General features: G+C 46.5%; 1 protein-coding gene across 1 annotated transcript; it reads right to left on the reverse strand.

Annotated features, from left to right (window-relative positions):
• Positions 1-8281, reverse strand: LOC115850511 (taurochenodeoxycholic 6 alpha-hydroxylase-like). Its single transcript, XM_030852218.2, has 9 exons — positions 8087-8281; positions 5118-5259; positions 4435-4479; positions 3831-3958; positions 2725-2849; positions 1660-1792; positions 1185-1371; positions 221-285; positions 1-78 (listed from the first exon to the last, which is right to left on the reverse strand). The coding sequence occupies exons 1-9, from the start codon at positions 8279-8281 to the stop codon at positions 1-3; spliced, it is 1098 nt and encodes a 365-aa protein (XP_030708078.2).
• Between the last annotated feature and the right edge of the window lie 5088 nt (positions 8282-13369).

Consider the following 13369-nt stretch of genomic DNA (forward strand, 5'->3'; position numbering starts at 1 on the left):
TCACCTGGATCCTCCTGAGAAGAGCAGGAAAGCCCTGTGTCGAACAGAACCCGGTGCAAACCGGGATGGGTCAAACACCTGCAGAGAGAGCACTGGGGCCAGGACAGGTGGGGTCAAGCTCCTTGCACCAATCCACCAGGGGACAAGAATCCCCGAGGGGAGCAGGGGAGGTGCTGGTCTGGAGGGAGCATCCCATTCCCTCCTCCCATGGCCATCATACCTCTGGTTTCGGCCACACCTTCAGGTTGTGGTGAAGCCCATAAAAGAAGAGGGAGAGCGGGACTCCTGTGGGGCAGGTGGGAGAGAGAGAAGACCGATGGTACCCATGGCAACAGGGGCAATGTGCACAGAAGGCCCGGGAGCCACCATGAGAGCTGCCCTCCATCCCTCTGAATGAAATGGTGCTCTTGCAAGACAGGTGGGCTGGAGGTGACCAAGCACATGAGCACAGATTAGGAGCAGGTAACCATGGCCAGGACTGAGAAGGAAAAGAATTGGAGGCTTAGTATCAGGATCGCCTCACATGAAAACTCACAGTTATCAGGTGTCATCATGAGCCCTCGGGGTTGTGCATTAACTCATCTAATCCTCACAGCAGCCCTCAAGGAAGGCACTCCTATCCGCATGTGCAGATGAGGCACCTGAGCCTCCAAGAGGTTGAGGGATGTGTCTGTGATCCCACAGAGAGGAGGTGGCTGGGCTGGGATTCAGACCCACTGGGAGGTGAGCCATTGGGTAGCTTCCAACCACGGCAGGGCTCTCAGACCTGATCATCAGCTGCTCTCGGCCATCCACCTGAGGGCTCCTCAGAGACTGGACCATCTGACCCATGACAGTGCATTCCCTGAGCTCCCTTGTTTACATAGACCCCACATGGAAAGAACCACATGTCCACCTGTTTCTGTCTGCTTCTCTCTTAAGCCTTCACGTCTCAGGAATTAGAATTTTAGCCCTCCATTATAACCACATTCAGGAACTGACATTTGCTTATTGAGCTTTTGTTGGTTCAAGTTCTGTGTCAAGCATTTTTCAAAAGTCGTCCAAACCACAGAGTGAATATTAATTATCTTGAGGCGGAGATAATAGTCATGTCATCCTGGAACTTGGCAAGCCCATGTGGATTTCTGATCTTCTGTGTGGTTTTGCAGAGTGCTTAGTTTAGTGGGTGTGGGTGAAGTTCATACCTGCAGGTAAGGAGGGTCCAACAGGGAAGGTGATGGGCTTGCTCAGATATCTGCCAATGAATGGCACTGGTGGATAGAGTCGCAGTGCCTCCTTGATGCACATGGTGGTGTAGGGCATCTTGTCCAGGTGGTCCCTGAAAGGCAGCCCATTTGAGAGTGGCAGAGCCAGACAACCAGGGGTCCTCCACTCGCGGAGGGGCAAGGTCCTCCCACCTGTTGGGCACTCACCAGGTGATGGATGCGCCATCCCCCAGGAGGCTCTGGATCTCTTCCCGGCACCTCTGCTGATGCTCAGGGTGGGAGACCAGAGCATAGAGGGTCCAGGAGATGCCACTGGCTGTGATGTCGTGACCCTCAAACATGAACGTATCCACTTTGGCATGGAGCTCCCTGTCAGACAAGCTGCTCCCATTCTCCATCTGCGGAGGCAGGGAGAGTGCAGGGTCTGCCCTGCCTCTGTGCTTCTGGGCAAAGCCTCAGGCCTCTCCTGCCCACACTCACTCTGGCGAAGAGGAGGATGTCCAGGAAATCCAGGTGCCTCTTGCTCCTCACCTTCTCCAGCTCTCCCTCCTTCTGCAGGTGAGCCTTCCTCAGCTGGATCACTCCATCTGTCCCAGAACAGTGGTTCCCAGGCAGAGCTGAGGGCTCCTGGGGGCCCAGATGTAGCACCCACCGTAGCCCTATCTGCCCCTCAGGCCCAATCTGGGTACCAGGTGGATGAGGACGAGGGTGGGAATGGGCGCACATGTCAGGGCAGAGAGCTCCAGCATCGTCTGATCCAGGTCGGGAATCCCCTCAATAGCACAGCCCACGGAGGCTCTGCCTGGATGATGCTGGGAGGGGGTCTCATTCCACCGTCAGCAACGTGGTGACACATGTGTCTCCCTGCACCTCACCTGACACCCTGACGTCTCGGGTCCCAACCCCTGCACCAGGAAGTACCCAGTGTGGGTGTGTGCCAGCCCCTGAAGAGGAAGCAGGAGTCTGGGCCCTGCCTGAGGGGTCAAGGTCAGGGGAGGAGCCGCCCAGAAGGAGGAGCAGAACCTGTGTGTTGATGGGCCAGTTGGCAGGCCCAGTGGCTCCAGCGGCCTTCAGGACTCAGCCTGTAGATGATGTCGTTCTGGTGGAAGAGATCCCTCACTTGGGAAAAAATCAGATTGTTGAGATTCCCTGATGGCCTGGATGTTGGATTGGATGTTCCTGAAGGGAGAGGATGCAGAGGAGACTGGAGTGGAGGGAGCCTCTGACCTGGAGACGGAGTGGGGCTCCGGGTGGGGATTCCTCAGTCAGCAGGGACAGGCAGCACTGAGGCTTTGTCATTTCTGCCTTACAGCCCAGGAGACCCTCTGTCCTTTACAAGTGGCCTGAGTGGCCAGGCTTCTCCATTTCCCAGGATCAGGGATTTGACCATGGTCCATGTCTCTCTGCAGAATATTGCTTTTAGAGCTCATAAGCGTCCACGCTGCCCTAACTGCCTCTCAGGTAAGTCCTCCCCAGCTGGTGAGAACAAGGACCCTGCCGTTGAAAGGTTGTCACTGACCTGTCTGTCTGGATGCTGCCCTGGTGGCTGAAGGTGCACTTCATGATGGTGTCCAGGGTCATCAAGGAGACGTGTCCAAGGACCTCCAGATGCGAGTCCAGGCTGACAAGCTCCTCCCACTTGTCCTGTAGTGGGAGGGGGACATTGACCCTGCTCTGCTCCCCCAGAAGGCCTGTGCTGACAAGGCCAGGCTCTCTCTCTGTCTCGCTAAATATTTGGATGAGATTTCCTCTGTTTCTAAGCAGATTTGTTTTAGCAATTTAAGGCTGTATCACACGTGTGTAATGTGATGCCTATTTTCTCAGAATCTTTTATTATATAATTAATCATGTTCTCTCATAATATTCTGAATTAGTTTTGAATTTTAAGAATAGAGTATGATGATGACCACCTTGTGGCAGACCAGAAACCATACTTTTTTATGGGACAGAGGGGGAAACTTAGGGGTTCTGAGATCTGAACTGGACAGACCATGTTCAACACTAGTAAGCAAATATTTCAAGTAAAGTAAAAGCGTAAGGGGCTCTATTGGGGCTCTTAGGAGGGGACATGATATGCTTCAATTCCTTTCATCCATCCAGTGTTAGCTGAGACCAGGTGGTGCCCAGTCTGGATCAGAGGTGATGCTTGTCAAGACCCAGCTCTGTGCATGTAGACCTGGCCTCATTTCCTCCCGTGAGTGGCTCAATCCATGCAGAAGCCCTGGGCCCCAGGCCAGAGCCTACCTGAGTGACATCCTGGGATGTCTACTCTGCCACTGAAGCTGCCATTGTCCAGGGCATCCGGGGGCGGCTTGCACCGCTGTCCAGGTGAATGACTCTTGCTCTAATCTTCAGTGTTGAAGATGTGCAGATGAGAGGAGAGTGGACCCTGAATACACCATGGCCCTGATTTCCCTTATCTCAGAGCAAATTGTGGATCCAAGCTGCTGCCTGGGCACCCCTCTGTCCCATCCAGTTTTGGTGAGCTCTGTCTCAGAGTACGTTCTGAATACATCATTCTGGGGGCTGGGTCTGATGGACACCTGAGGGACACAAGGGTCTGAGAGTGGACTTTGTCAGCTGTGTTGGATGAGAGTGGGTCCAGGTGACGAGGGATAGACTCACCAGCATCACTTGGACAGAGTCGGCCATCAGACCCACGTAGGGCTTCAGGATGTCGTAGTGGAAGGCTGGGGTCAGCATCCGCTGGTGTTGGAACCACGTCTGCCCCTCCAACACGAGCAAACCATTCCCTGGGCCACAGATGGGTGTGTGTGTGGGTCGGGGAGCCTGGATCAGAGGGACGACTAGGGACAACTTGGGAGGAACCAAGGGTGTCAGGAGAAGGTACATCATGGGCAAAGGTAGGAAAGGCCAGTACAGTTCAGGAATGTGAATTTCCAGAATGGCTGGTCCATAGGATGTGATTATGACAGCTGTGAGACAGAGGTTGAAGAAGAGTAGGGGGGCAGGTGATAGAAGAATTAATAGTCAGGCCGAGAATATCGCAGAGGACTGAGAAGTGATGAAGAAGATGCTGAGTTTCAGGCACGCTCTCAGCACCATTACAAAGGGTGAGAGTTTCACTGGAAGGAGAGAAAATGAGGCTTGACTGAGAGATGAGGTGGTGACAGGGTGCCTGGTACCCGTTGTTCTCCATTAAGCAAAGAGGCAGCTCTTGGTAAACCTAACTGGTGGGTGGACTGCAGTTGTATTTAAATGTACTTACCAATCCAGGGGATCAGCATTCTGTAGGAATCGTAAGACTTTGGGTCTGAAAGGGAAGGAAGGGAAGTGGAGGGCAGCGAACAAGGCAGGCAGCCCCCAGAGCAGCTGTGGCACCTTCCATTCCTGATGCTGGTCAGCTGGCAGTCTGTCTCTAGCCACCTCCCTCTTGCCTCCCATCCCTGACTCTCTCTGTCCTGATGGTCACTGTGGGCCCAGGAAGGCAGACTCAGTGTCCCAGCAGCAGAACACCCACAGGACTAAGACGGTGAATCGGCAAGAAAGATAGGCTCTGCTCAGCGCCACAGAGTAAGAAAGGAGCCTGTGGTTTTCTACAGTTTGTGGTGGTTTTGCCATTTCATGACCCAGGACAGGCAACAGTGAGAGGTGCCAAACCTACATCAGTGTGGACAGGGAATTGTCTTCCAGACCCGGGATCATCTCAGTTGGGTTAAAACAAGAAAGAAAGTAAGGCAGGAAAGAGAAGCCAGCCCCACCCGGGTGTTGAAGCACTCACTGTGCGTGAGTGATGCTGGCCTTAGTCTGGCTTGTGGGCTGCAAGGACGGCTGGTAGGGAGCCAGGTACTGATGGCTGTAGTGCCAGTTTCTTCTGGAATTTCACAGATCCAGGGCCATGTACCCGAGAGGGAAGATTTTCTCCTGCTGGGATGTGGGTTTCCCTCTCACCTGATCTCCCCAGGACCGCCTTCATGTAGTCAGGGTCATAGATCAACACCAGGGCTTTCGTCCCCCACAGCCAGCGAGCACAGGCACTTGGGTACTTCTCTACCCTCTTCAGTAGGGGTCGCAGCTCGGTCTCGTCTTGGAACTGTCCCCAAGGGAAAGATAAATCAATAAAACCCTTCTCTGAGTTCCAGTGCTGGAGTGGGGGTGAAGGGCAGGATGGGTACAGGGAGATCATTCTTGATCGATCAGCAGAACTAGGAGTTTGGAACTATTTCTTCTGACCTGGGCTCTGCCCCAGACCTGCTGGCTGTCCACCTTTGTCCTAAGACCACATTCTGTCCCCTTGTCGGGTAGAGCCCTGGGCCACCAGTACAAACTGCCTACAGAAACTTACATCAGGGATTCACTCCCAGCCGTAGAAAACTTTGGGAAGTGATTCGTACAACATTTGCATGAGCAATTTATGATAATTCGTATCACTTGGTAAGTAGTTTTGTCATATAATTTTGTTTATTTAGAGAATAAAATATATTATAAAAATTAAATTTATATATTAATTTCATTTTGCCATACTGGTTGTTATATATTTTCAGTAGTACCCCAGCATACATATAAATGTTTGTTAATTTGAAAGAGTGTCGGATGTATATGGATAAGTGAGAAAAATTATATACTAAATTGTGTTTGTATCATATTATTTTACATATTGCGTGTGTACACAGATTCTGGATGTATATATGGAAATGGTATTGAACTAAGGTTTTGATATGCGGATTATTTTATCCCATTTTCATTTACCAGTGTCCAGAAACTTGTGTACACTTTCCACCACCTAAAGGAATCCCTTGAAATTCCTCAGTGTGGACCACAAAGGCCCTTGCTTTCTGGCTTTACCCTCTCTATTCTTGCCTCCTGCCGGGCTGGCGAGTCCACAGGACCCATTGCTCTGCCCCCAAAGATGCTGCTGTCAGTGCGCCTTGCACTGGCCCCACCTGCTCACACTTCTAGGCCTCTGCCCAGGTTCTTTCCTCTACCTGGTGTGCCCCTCCTCTTAGTCACAGAGCAACTGCCTCTCCTTAACCTTGCAGATTCAGCTTCGTTTTATCAGCTCTGGATTTCTCATCAACATTTGGTCCTAGGCATGTTCCATGCAGTCACCTCGTCTTTAATTCAATGGCTTCTGTGTAACTCAAAGCATCCCCCTGCCACTTTGGTATCTAATCTCTGCCTGCATCCTTCTACCATCAGAACTCACCAGCTCTGAGGCAACTTGCCTACTCTGGGATGGGTTCCTTCACTGAGCATGTATTTACTGAGCATCTACTATGTGCCAGGCACTGGTTTAAGGCACTGAATGAGGATGCGGCTGTAGATGCTTGTCTGTTTGGAGCCTCCAGGAGGAGACAGCGAGATTGAGGACATGACAACCGTAGGGGCTCATGAATGTGTGATGGAGGGAAGACCAGGCCTCTGGGGAAGCTCTGGGGAAGGGGCCCTAACTCGGACCTGGACGTTAGAAAGCTCTTTTTCATGCATGTATTTATTCATTCAGTCATCATTTACCCAGATGCTCTCAGGTTACAAAGAAGAACCAGAGGAAGGCTCTCCCAGAAGGAGCTCACAGCTATGACACTGCAGACAAAACTAGCTGAATCCGGTTAGCACTGCCTTAAGAGAAGGACAGGCAAGGGAAAAAGGGTTGTCTCCTCCACTCCTGGGAGACCCAGAAAGACATCTTGGAGGAGGTGGCTTGGAGTTGGGCCTTTGTAGACAGACATATGAGGGACAAGATCATTCCAGGTAGAGGGCACATGGGAGCAGAGTCCCAGAGGCCAGAATGCCCAGGCAGGCGGGGAGGACGCTGAGTAAGCTGGGGTGCAGGAGATTAGGAAGGAGAGGGGAGAGAGGTACTGGGCCAGCCCACATGGGGCTCGGGCTGTTTCCGGTTCCCGTCTTTGGCTCCACTCTACTTTAATCACGCTGCAGAGAAAGCATTTGTTCAGTCCACAAACCCTTGATGAGCCCCTCTCCAGGTGGCCCCTGACGTGGCTCTGAGCCCCCCACTGCCCAGGCTAGTGCTGCCAGTGCTGGGTGGGTAGGCGCTGCCCCTCCCCAGCCTGTAAGCCGCTCCTTCCCTCCTTCCTGTCCCTCCACACGCTGGATGGGCAGCCCTCTGCGCAGGCTCCGTGCAGGGTGCTGGGGGTGAGGGGGATTTCACGCTCGGTTCCGAGAGCACATAGTCCACTGAGGGAGGACACCAGGAGGGTGACCTCACCCTGCGGATGGTGCAACTCAAATGTCAGTTCTCCTTACCTGGCATCATCCTGGGAACCTCGCTCATGTGTGCCAGCAACTTGTCAGGGTTTAAGCACCGAAATCAGGAGACTGGAAAATTCCTCAGTCTTAAACCGAGCCAGTTTGTCCCTACAGCTGACGTAACCCCCCACCCAGCAATTGGGTCTCTTTTCCTGTGACCTGACATCTTCTTAGATTCCTGTCTGTCATCTCCACGGACAGTGAGCCCACAGGGCAGCGTCCATCAGACTGACGTCTGTGCTCCCAGGCAAGCTCAGGGCCAGGCAGAGAGGATGCGATTGAGGGATGGGGCAGGGAAGCATCTAGAAGCCTGTTCTATGAGAACAGCTGAAGCTGCTCAGCCTGGAGACGGGGGAGACTCAGGAAGGAAGAGCCACTGTCCTCAAAGTGCAGGGCTGCCAGGACAGCCTGCAGATCTCCCTAAGGAAGGAGTGTCTGACAGACCCAAGGACACCAGCACGGGATCCTGGGAGGGAGGGAGCTCCCCGGACTGGGATGAGGAGCCAAGACCTGAGAGGTAAGCTGGGTCCTTTTGTGAGGCCACGTGCTCATCCCACAACAAGGCTTCATCCCATGGACTTGCTCACCAGGACCATGGTCTGAGAGCCCCGGCCCTCCCTGCCCTCCCACTTCCCCGTCCCACTCCATCCTACCTCCTGCATGTGCCCATAGAGCCAGTGGGAAGGAGGAGACGGGAACTGCTGGAGGGCTTTGAGCAGCCACTGTTTGCGCAGGTAGAGCTGTGCTGCCTTGAGCAGAAGCAGAACCAGGCCGAGCAGGGAGGCCACCTGCAGGAGCCCAGAGACACCGCCCAGGGCTCTGGGGGTGCTCAGCACAGAGACACTCATGGTGCAGCGGCTTCTGGATTGCTGACTGTCCCTGAAGGTGGCTGACCTCCCCTGAGCACCCAGCCTGGTCAGGGAGGCTTGCCCCGCCCACCTAGGGGAGGGTGAAGATGAGGGCAGAGCTCAGACCTGGGCCTCCAGGGTTGGGTTTTTATGTTTTGTTTTGTTTTTAAAATTTAAACCAATCTCTTTTTTGTTACAAAATGTAAGTAATATAAAGAGAAGATAATATTTATAAATAGAAGTGGGAGTTTGTGTTGTACCAGGATCCTGCAAACTATCACATGCTTACATTTTTAAACACTTTAACCAAATTGAAATAAAACAGGGAAATAAATGTTTTTTCAAACTTCCTTGAATAATGTATCTCTGTGATATCTTGTTTATCACTGTGATATTGTACAGACCAGAATTTAAGTCTGTCGTATCATCTAGCCGTGGACTACCGTGCATGACCACACGAATCATTTTCATTTGTCCAATGCAACTGAAAACTCCATCCCACCCTTTTTTTCAACTAACCAGCAGGTTAATGCACACAGAGTGTATGGATGCTTAAATATTTTCTTAAGTTTGCAGTGATATGTCTGTGTGAATACCCCTGTCTTCCTTCTTAAGAAATGAGAGAATACAAATTTGAAATGTAGTGAAAGATGGCTACTACTGAAATATGATATTTTTTGAAAAAGATTTGGGATAATGTACTTAATATTTAAAGAAATCTTTATTCAGATGTCTTGCTTTAGTCACCTTTTGAGGCTGATAGACACTTAAAGCAAGATTCCTTTCAGAGTCATTGTTTTCACTCTGTTGTTTATTAGTCACTGAATTAATTTGTATTTTTCTGTTGGATTAGATAAAATAGGTAGCTGAGAATCTTGTAATCTTTATATTGTTAGCTATATTATAGGTGCAGCTTCTTTTGCTGTATATGAAGTCTTTCCTGAATACAGTGTTTTTTCAGAAATTAAAAAAATGCTGAAGAAAAGAGGACAAATTAAATTTTCATGAAAGGCAATCTTAATCAGCAGTGACAGTGTAAGAGAAAGATGATTGCCACTTGGTCATCGTGGAGAGGCACTTAGATTTGGTTTCAGTGCTTCTGTTAACAATGACTAAAGTCTTTCTTGTAGCAAGTGCATGCTCCAACATAACTGTACCTGCCTAGAAAGAGAGGGCTCAGCAGTAGGCACCACTCAGCAAAAGCAAAAAATAAACCCAAAACAATTCAGAAAATGGTAATAGTAACATACATATTGATAATTACCTTAAATGTGAATGGATTAAATCCTCCAACCAAAAGATATAGGCTCATTGAATGGATACGAAAACAAGACCCACATATATGCTTTCTACTGGAGACCCACTTCAGACCTAGGGAAACATACAGACTAAAATTGCAGGTAAGGAAAAAGATATTCCATGAAAATGGAAATAAAAAAAAAGCTGGAGTAGCAATCCTCATATCAGATAAAGTAGATTTTAAAATAAGGAAATAAGGAATATTACAAGAAACAAGGAAGGACACTACATAATGATCAAGGGATCAATCCAAGAAGAAGATATAACAATTATAAATATATATGCACCCAACATAGGAGCACCTCAATACATAAGGCAACTGCTAACAGCTATAAAAGAGGAAATTGACAGTTACACAATAATAGTGGGGGACTTTAACACCTCACTTACACCAATGGACAGATTACCCAAACAGAAAATTAATAAGGAAACACAAGCTTTAAATAACACAATATACTAGATAGATTTAATTGATATTTATAGGACATTCCATCCATAAACAGTGGATTACACTTTCGTCTCAAGTGCACACAGAACATTCTCCAGGATACATCACATCTTGGGTCACAAATCAAGCTGCAGTAAATTTAAGAAAAGTGAAATCATATCAAGCATCTTTTCTGACCACAATGCTATGAGACTAGAAATCAATTACAGGGAAAAAAACGTAAAAAATACAAACACATGGAGGCTAAACAATACGTTACTAAATAACCAAGAGATCGCTGAAGAAATCAAAGAGGAAATCAAAAAATACCTAGAGACAAATAACAATGAAAACACAACAATCCAAAACCTATGGGATGCAGCAAAAGCAGTTCTAAGAGGGAAGTTTATAGCTATGCAAGCTTACCTCAAGAAACAAGAGAAATCACAAATAAACAATCTAACCTTATACCTAAAGCAACTAGAGAAAGAAGAACAAAAAAGCCCAAAGTTAGTAGAAGGAAAGAAATCATAAAGATCAGAGCAGAAATAAATGAAATAAGAATGAAGAAGACAATAGCAAAGATCAATAAAACTAAAATTTGGTTGTTTGAGAAGATAAACAAAATTGATAAACCTTTAGCCAGATTCATCAAGAAAAAAGGGAGAGGATTCAAATCAATAAAGTTAGAAATGAAAAAGGAGAAATTACAACTGACAGTGCAGAAACACAAAGAATCATAAGAGACTACTACAAGCAACTATCTGCCAATAAAATGGACAACTTGGAAGAAATGGACAAATTCTTAGAAAGGTACAACCTTCCAAAACTGAACAAGGAAGAAATAGAAAATTCTTAGAAAGGTACAACCTTCCAAAACTGAACAAGGAAGAAATAGAAAATATAAAGAGACCAATCACAAGGAATGAAATTGAAACTATAATTAAAATCTTCCAACAAACAAAAGCCCAGGACCAGATGGCTTCACAGGCAAATTCTGTCAAACAGCTAGAACAGAGCTAACACACCTATCCTTCTCAAACTCTTCGAAGAAATTGCAGAGGGAGGAACACTCTCAAACTCATTCTATGAGGCCACCATTACCCTGATACCAAAACCAGACAAAGATACTACAAAAAAAGAAAATTACAGACCAATATCACTGATGACTATAGATGCAAAAATCCTCAACAAAATACTAGCAAACAGAATCCAGCAACACATTAAAAGGATCATACACCATGATCAAGTGGGATTTATCACAGGGATGCAAGAATTCTTCAATACACTCAAATCAAGCAATGTGATACACCATATTAACAAATTAAAGAATAAAAAACATATGGTAATCTCAATAGATACAGAAAAAGCTTTTGACAAAATTCAACACCGATTTATTGCAAAAACTCTCCAGAAACTGGACATAAAGGGAACCTACCTCAACATAATAAACCCACAGCAAACATCATTCTCAATGGTGAAAAACTGAAAGCATTTCCTTTAAGACAAGGAACAAGACAATGATGTCCACTATTGCCACTATTATTCAACATAGTTTTGGAAGTCCTAGGCACAGTAATCAGAGAAGAAAAAGAAATAAAAGGAATCCAAAGTGGAAAAGAAGTAAAACTGTCCCTGTTTGCAGATGACATGATACTATACAAAGAGAATCCTAAAAATGCCACCAGAAAAACTCCTAGAACTCATCAATGAATTTGGTAAAGTTGCAGGATACAAAAGTAATGCACAGAAGTCTCTTGCATTCCTATACTCTAACAATGAAAGATCAGAAAGACACATTAAGGAAACAATCCCATTTACCATTGCAACAAAAAGAAATAAAATATCTAGGAATAAACCTACCTAAGGAGGAAAGACCTGTACTCAGAAAACAATAAAACACTGATGAAAGAAATCAAAGATGACACAAACAGATGGAGAGATATACCCATGTTCTTTGATTGGAAGAATCAACATTGTGAAACTGACTATACTACCCAAAGCAGTCTGCAGTTTCAATGCAATCCCTATCAAAGTACCAGTGGCAGTTTTCACAGAATTAGAACAAAAAAATTTTACAATTCGTATGGAAACACAAAAGACCCCAAATAGCCAAAGCAATCTTGAGAAAGAAAAATGGAGCTGGAGGAATCAGGCTCCCTGACTTCAGACTATACTACAAAGCTACAGTAATCAACACAGTATGGTACTGGCACAAAGACAGAAATATAGATCAATGGAGCAGGATAGAAAGCCCAGAAATAAACCCACACACGTATGGTCACCTTATCTTTGTTAAAGGAGGCAAGAATATACAGTGGAGAAAAGACAGCCTCTTCAATAAATGGTGCTGGGGAAAACTGGACAGCTACATGTAAAAGAATGAAATTAGAACACTCCCTAACACCATACACAAAAATAAAACTCAAAATGGATCAAAGAGCTAAATGTAAGGCCAGACACTATCAAACTCTTAGAGGAAAACAGGTAGAACACTCTATGACATAAATCACAGCAAGATCTTTTTTGACCCAACTCCTAGAGAAATGGAAATATAAACAAATGGGACCTGATGAAACTTACAGGCTTTTGCATAGCAAAGGAAACCATAAACAAGATGAAAAGACAACCCTCAGAATGGGAGAAAATATTTGCAAATGAAGCAACTGACAAAGGATTAATCTCCAAAATAACTCATGAAGCTCAATATCATAAAAAAACCAACCTAATCCAAAAATGGGCAGAAGACCTAAATAGACATTTCTCCAAAGAAGGTATACACATGGCCAAGAGGGCACATGAAAAGATGCTGAGCATCACTAATTAACAGAGAAATGCAGATCAAAACTTCAATGAGGTATCACCTCACACCGGTCAGAATGGCCGTCATCAAAAAAATCTATGAACGACAAATGCTGGAGAGGGTGTGGAGAAAAGGGAACCCTCTTGCACTGTTGGTGGGAATGTAAATTGATACAGCCACTATGGAGAACAATATGGAGGGTTCCTTAAAAAACTAAAAATAGAACTACCATACGACCCAGCAATCCTACTACTGGGCATATACCCTGAGAAAACCATAATTCAAAAAAGAGACATGTACCCCAATGTTCATTGCAGCACTATTTACAATAGTCAGGACATGGAAGCAACCTAAGTGTCCATAGACAGATGAATGGATAAAGAAGATATGGCACATATATACAATGGAATATTATTCACCTCTAAAAAGGAATGAAATGGGTTCATTTGTAGAGACGTGGATGGAGTTAGAGTCTGTCATACAGAGTGAAGTAAGTCGGAAAGAAAAAAAACAAATATCGTATATTAACGCATATATGTGGAATCTAGAAAAGTGGTAC

The sequence above is a fragment of the Globicephala melas genome, chromosome 1 (assembly GCF_963455315.2).
Source record: "Globicephala melas chromosome 1, mGloMel1.2, whole genome shotgun sequence".
NCBI classification, from domain to species: Eukaryota; Metazoa; Chordata; class Mammalia; order Artiodactyla; family Delphinidae; genus Globicephala; species Globicephala melas.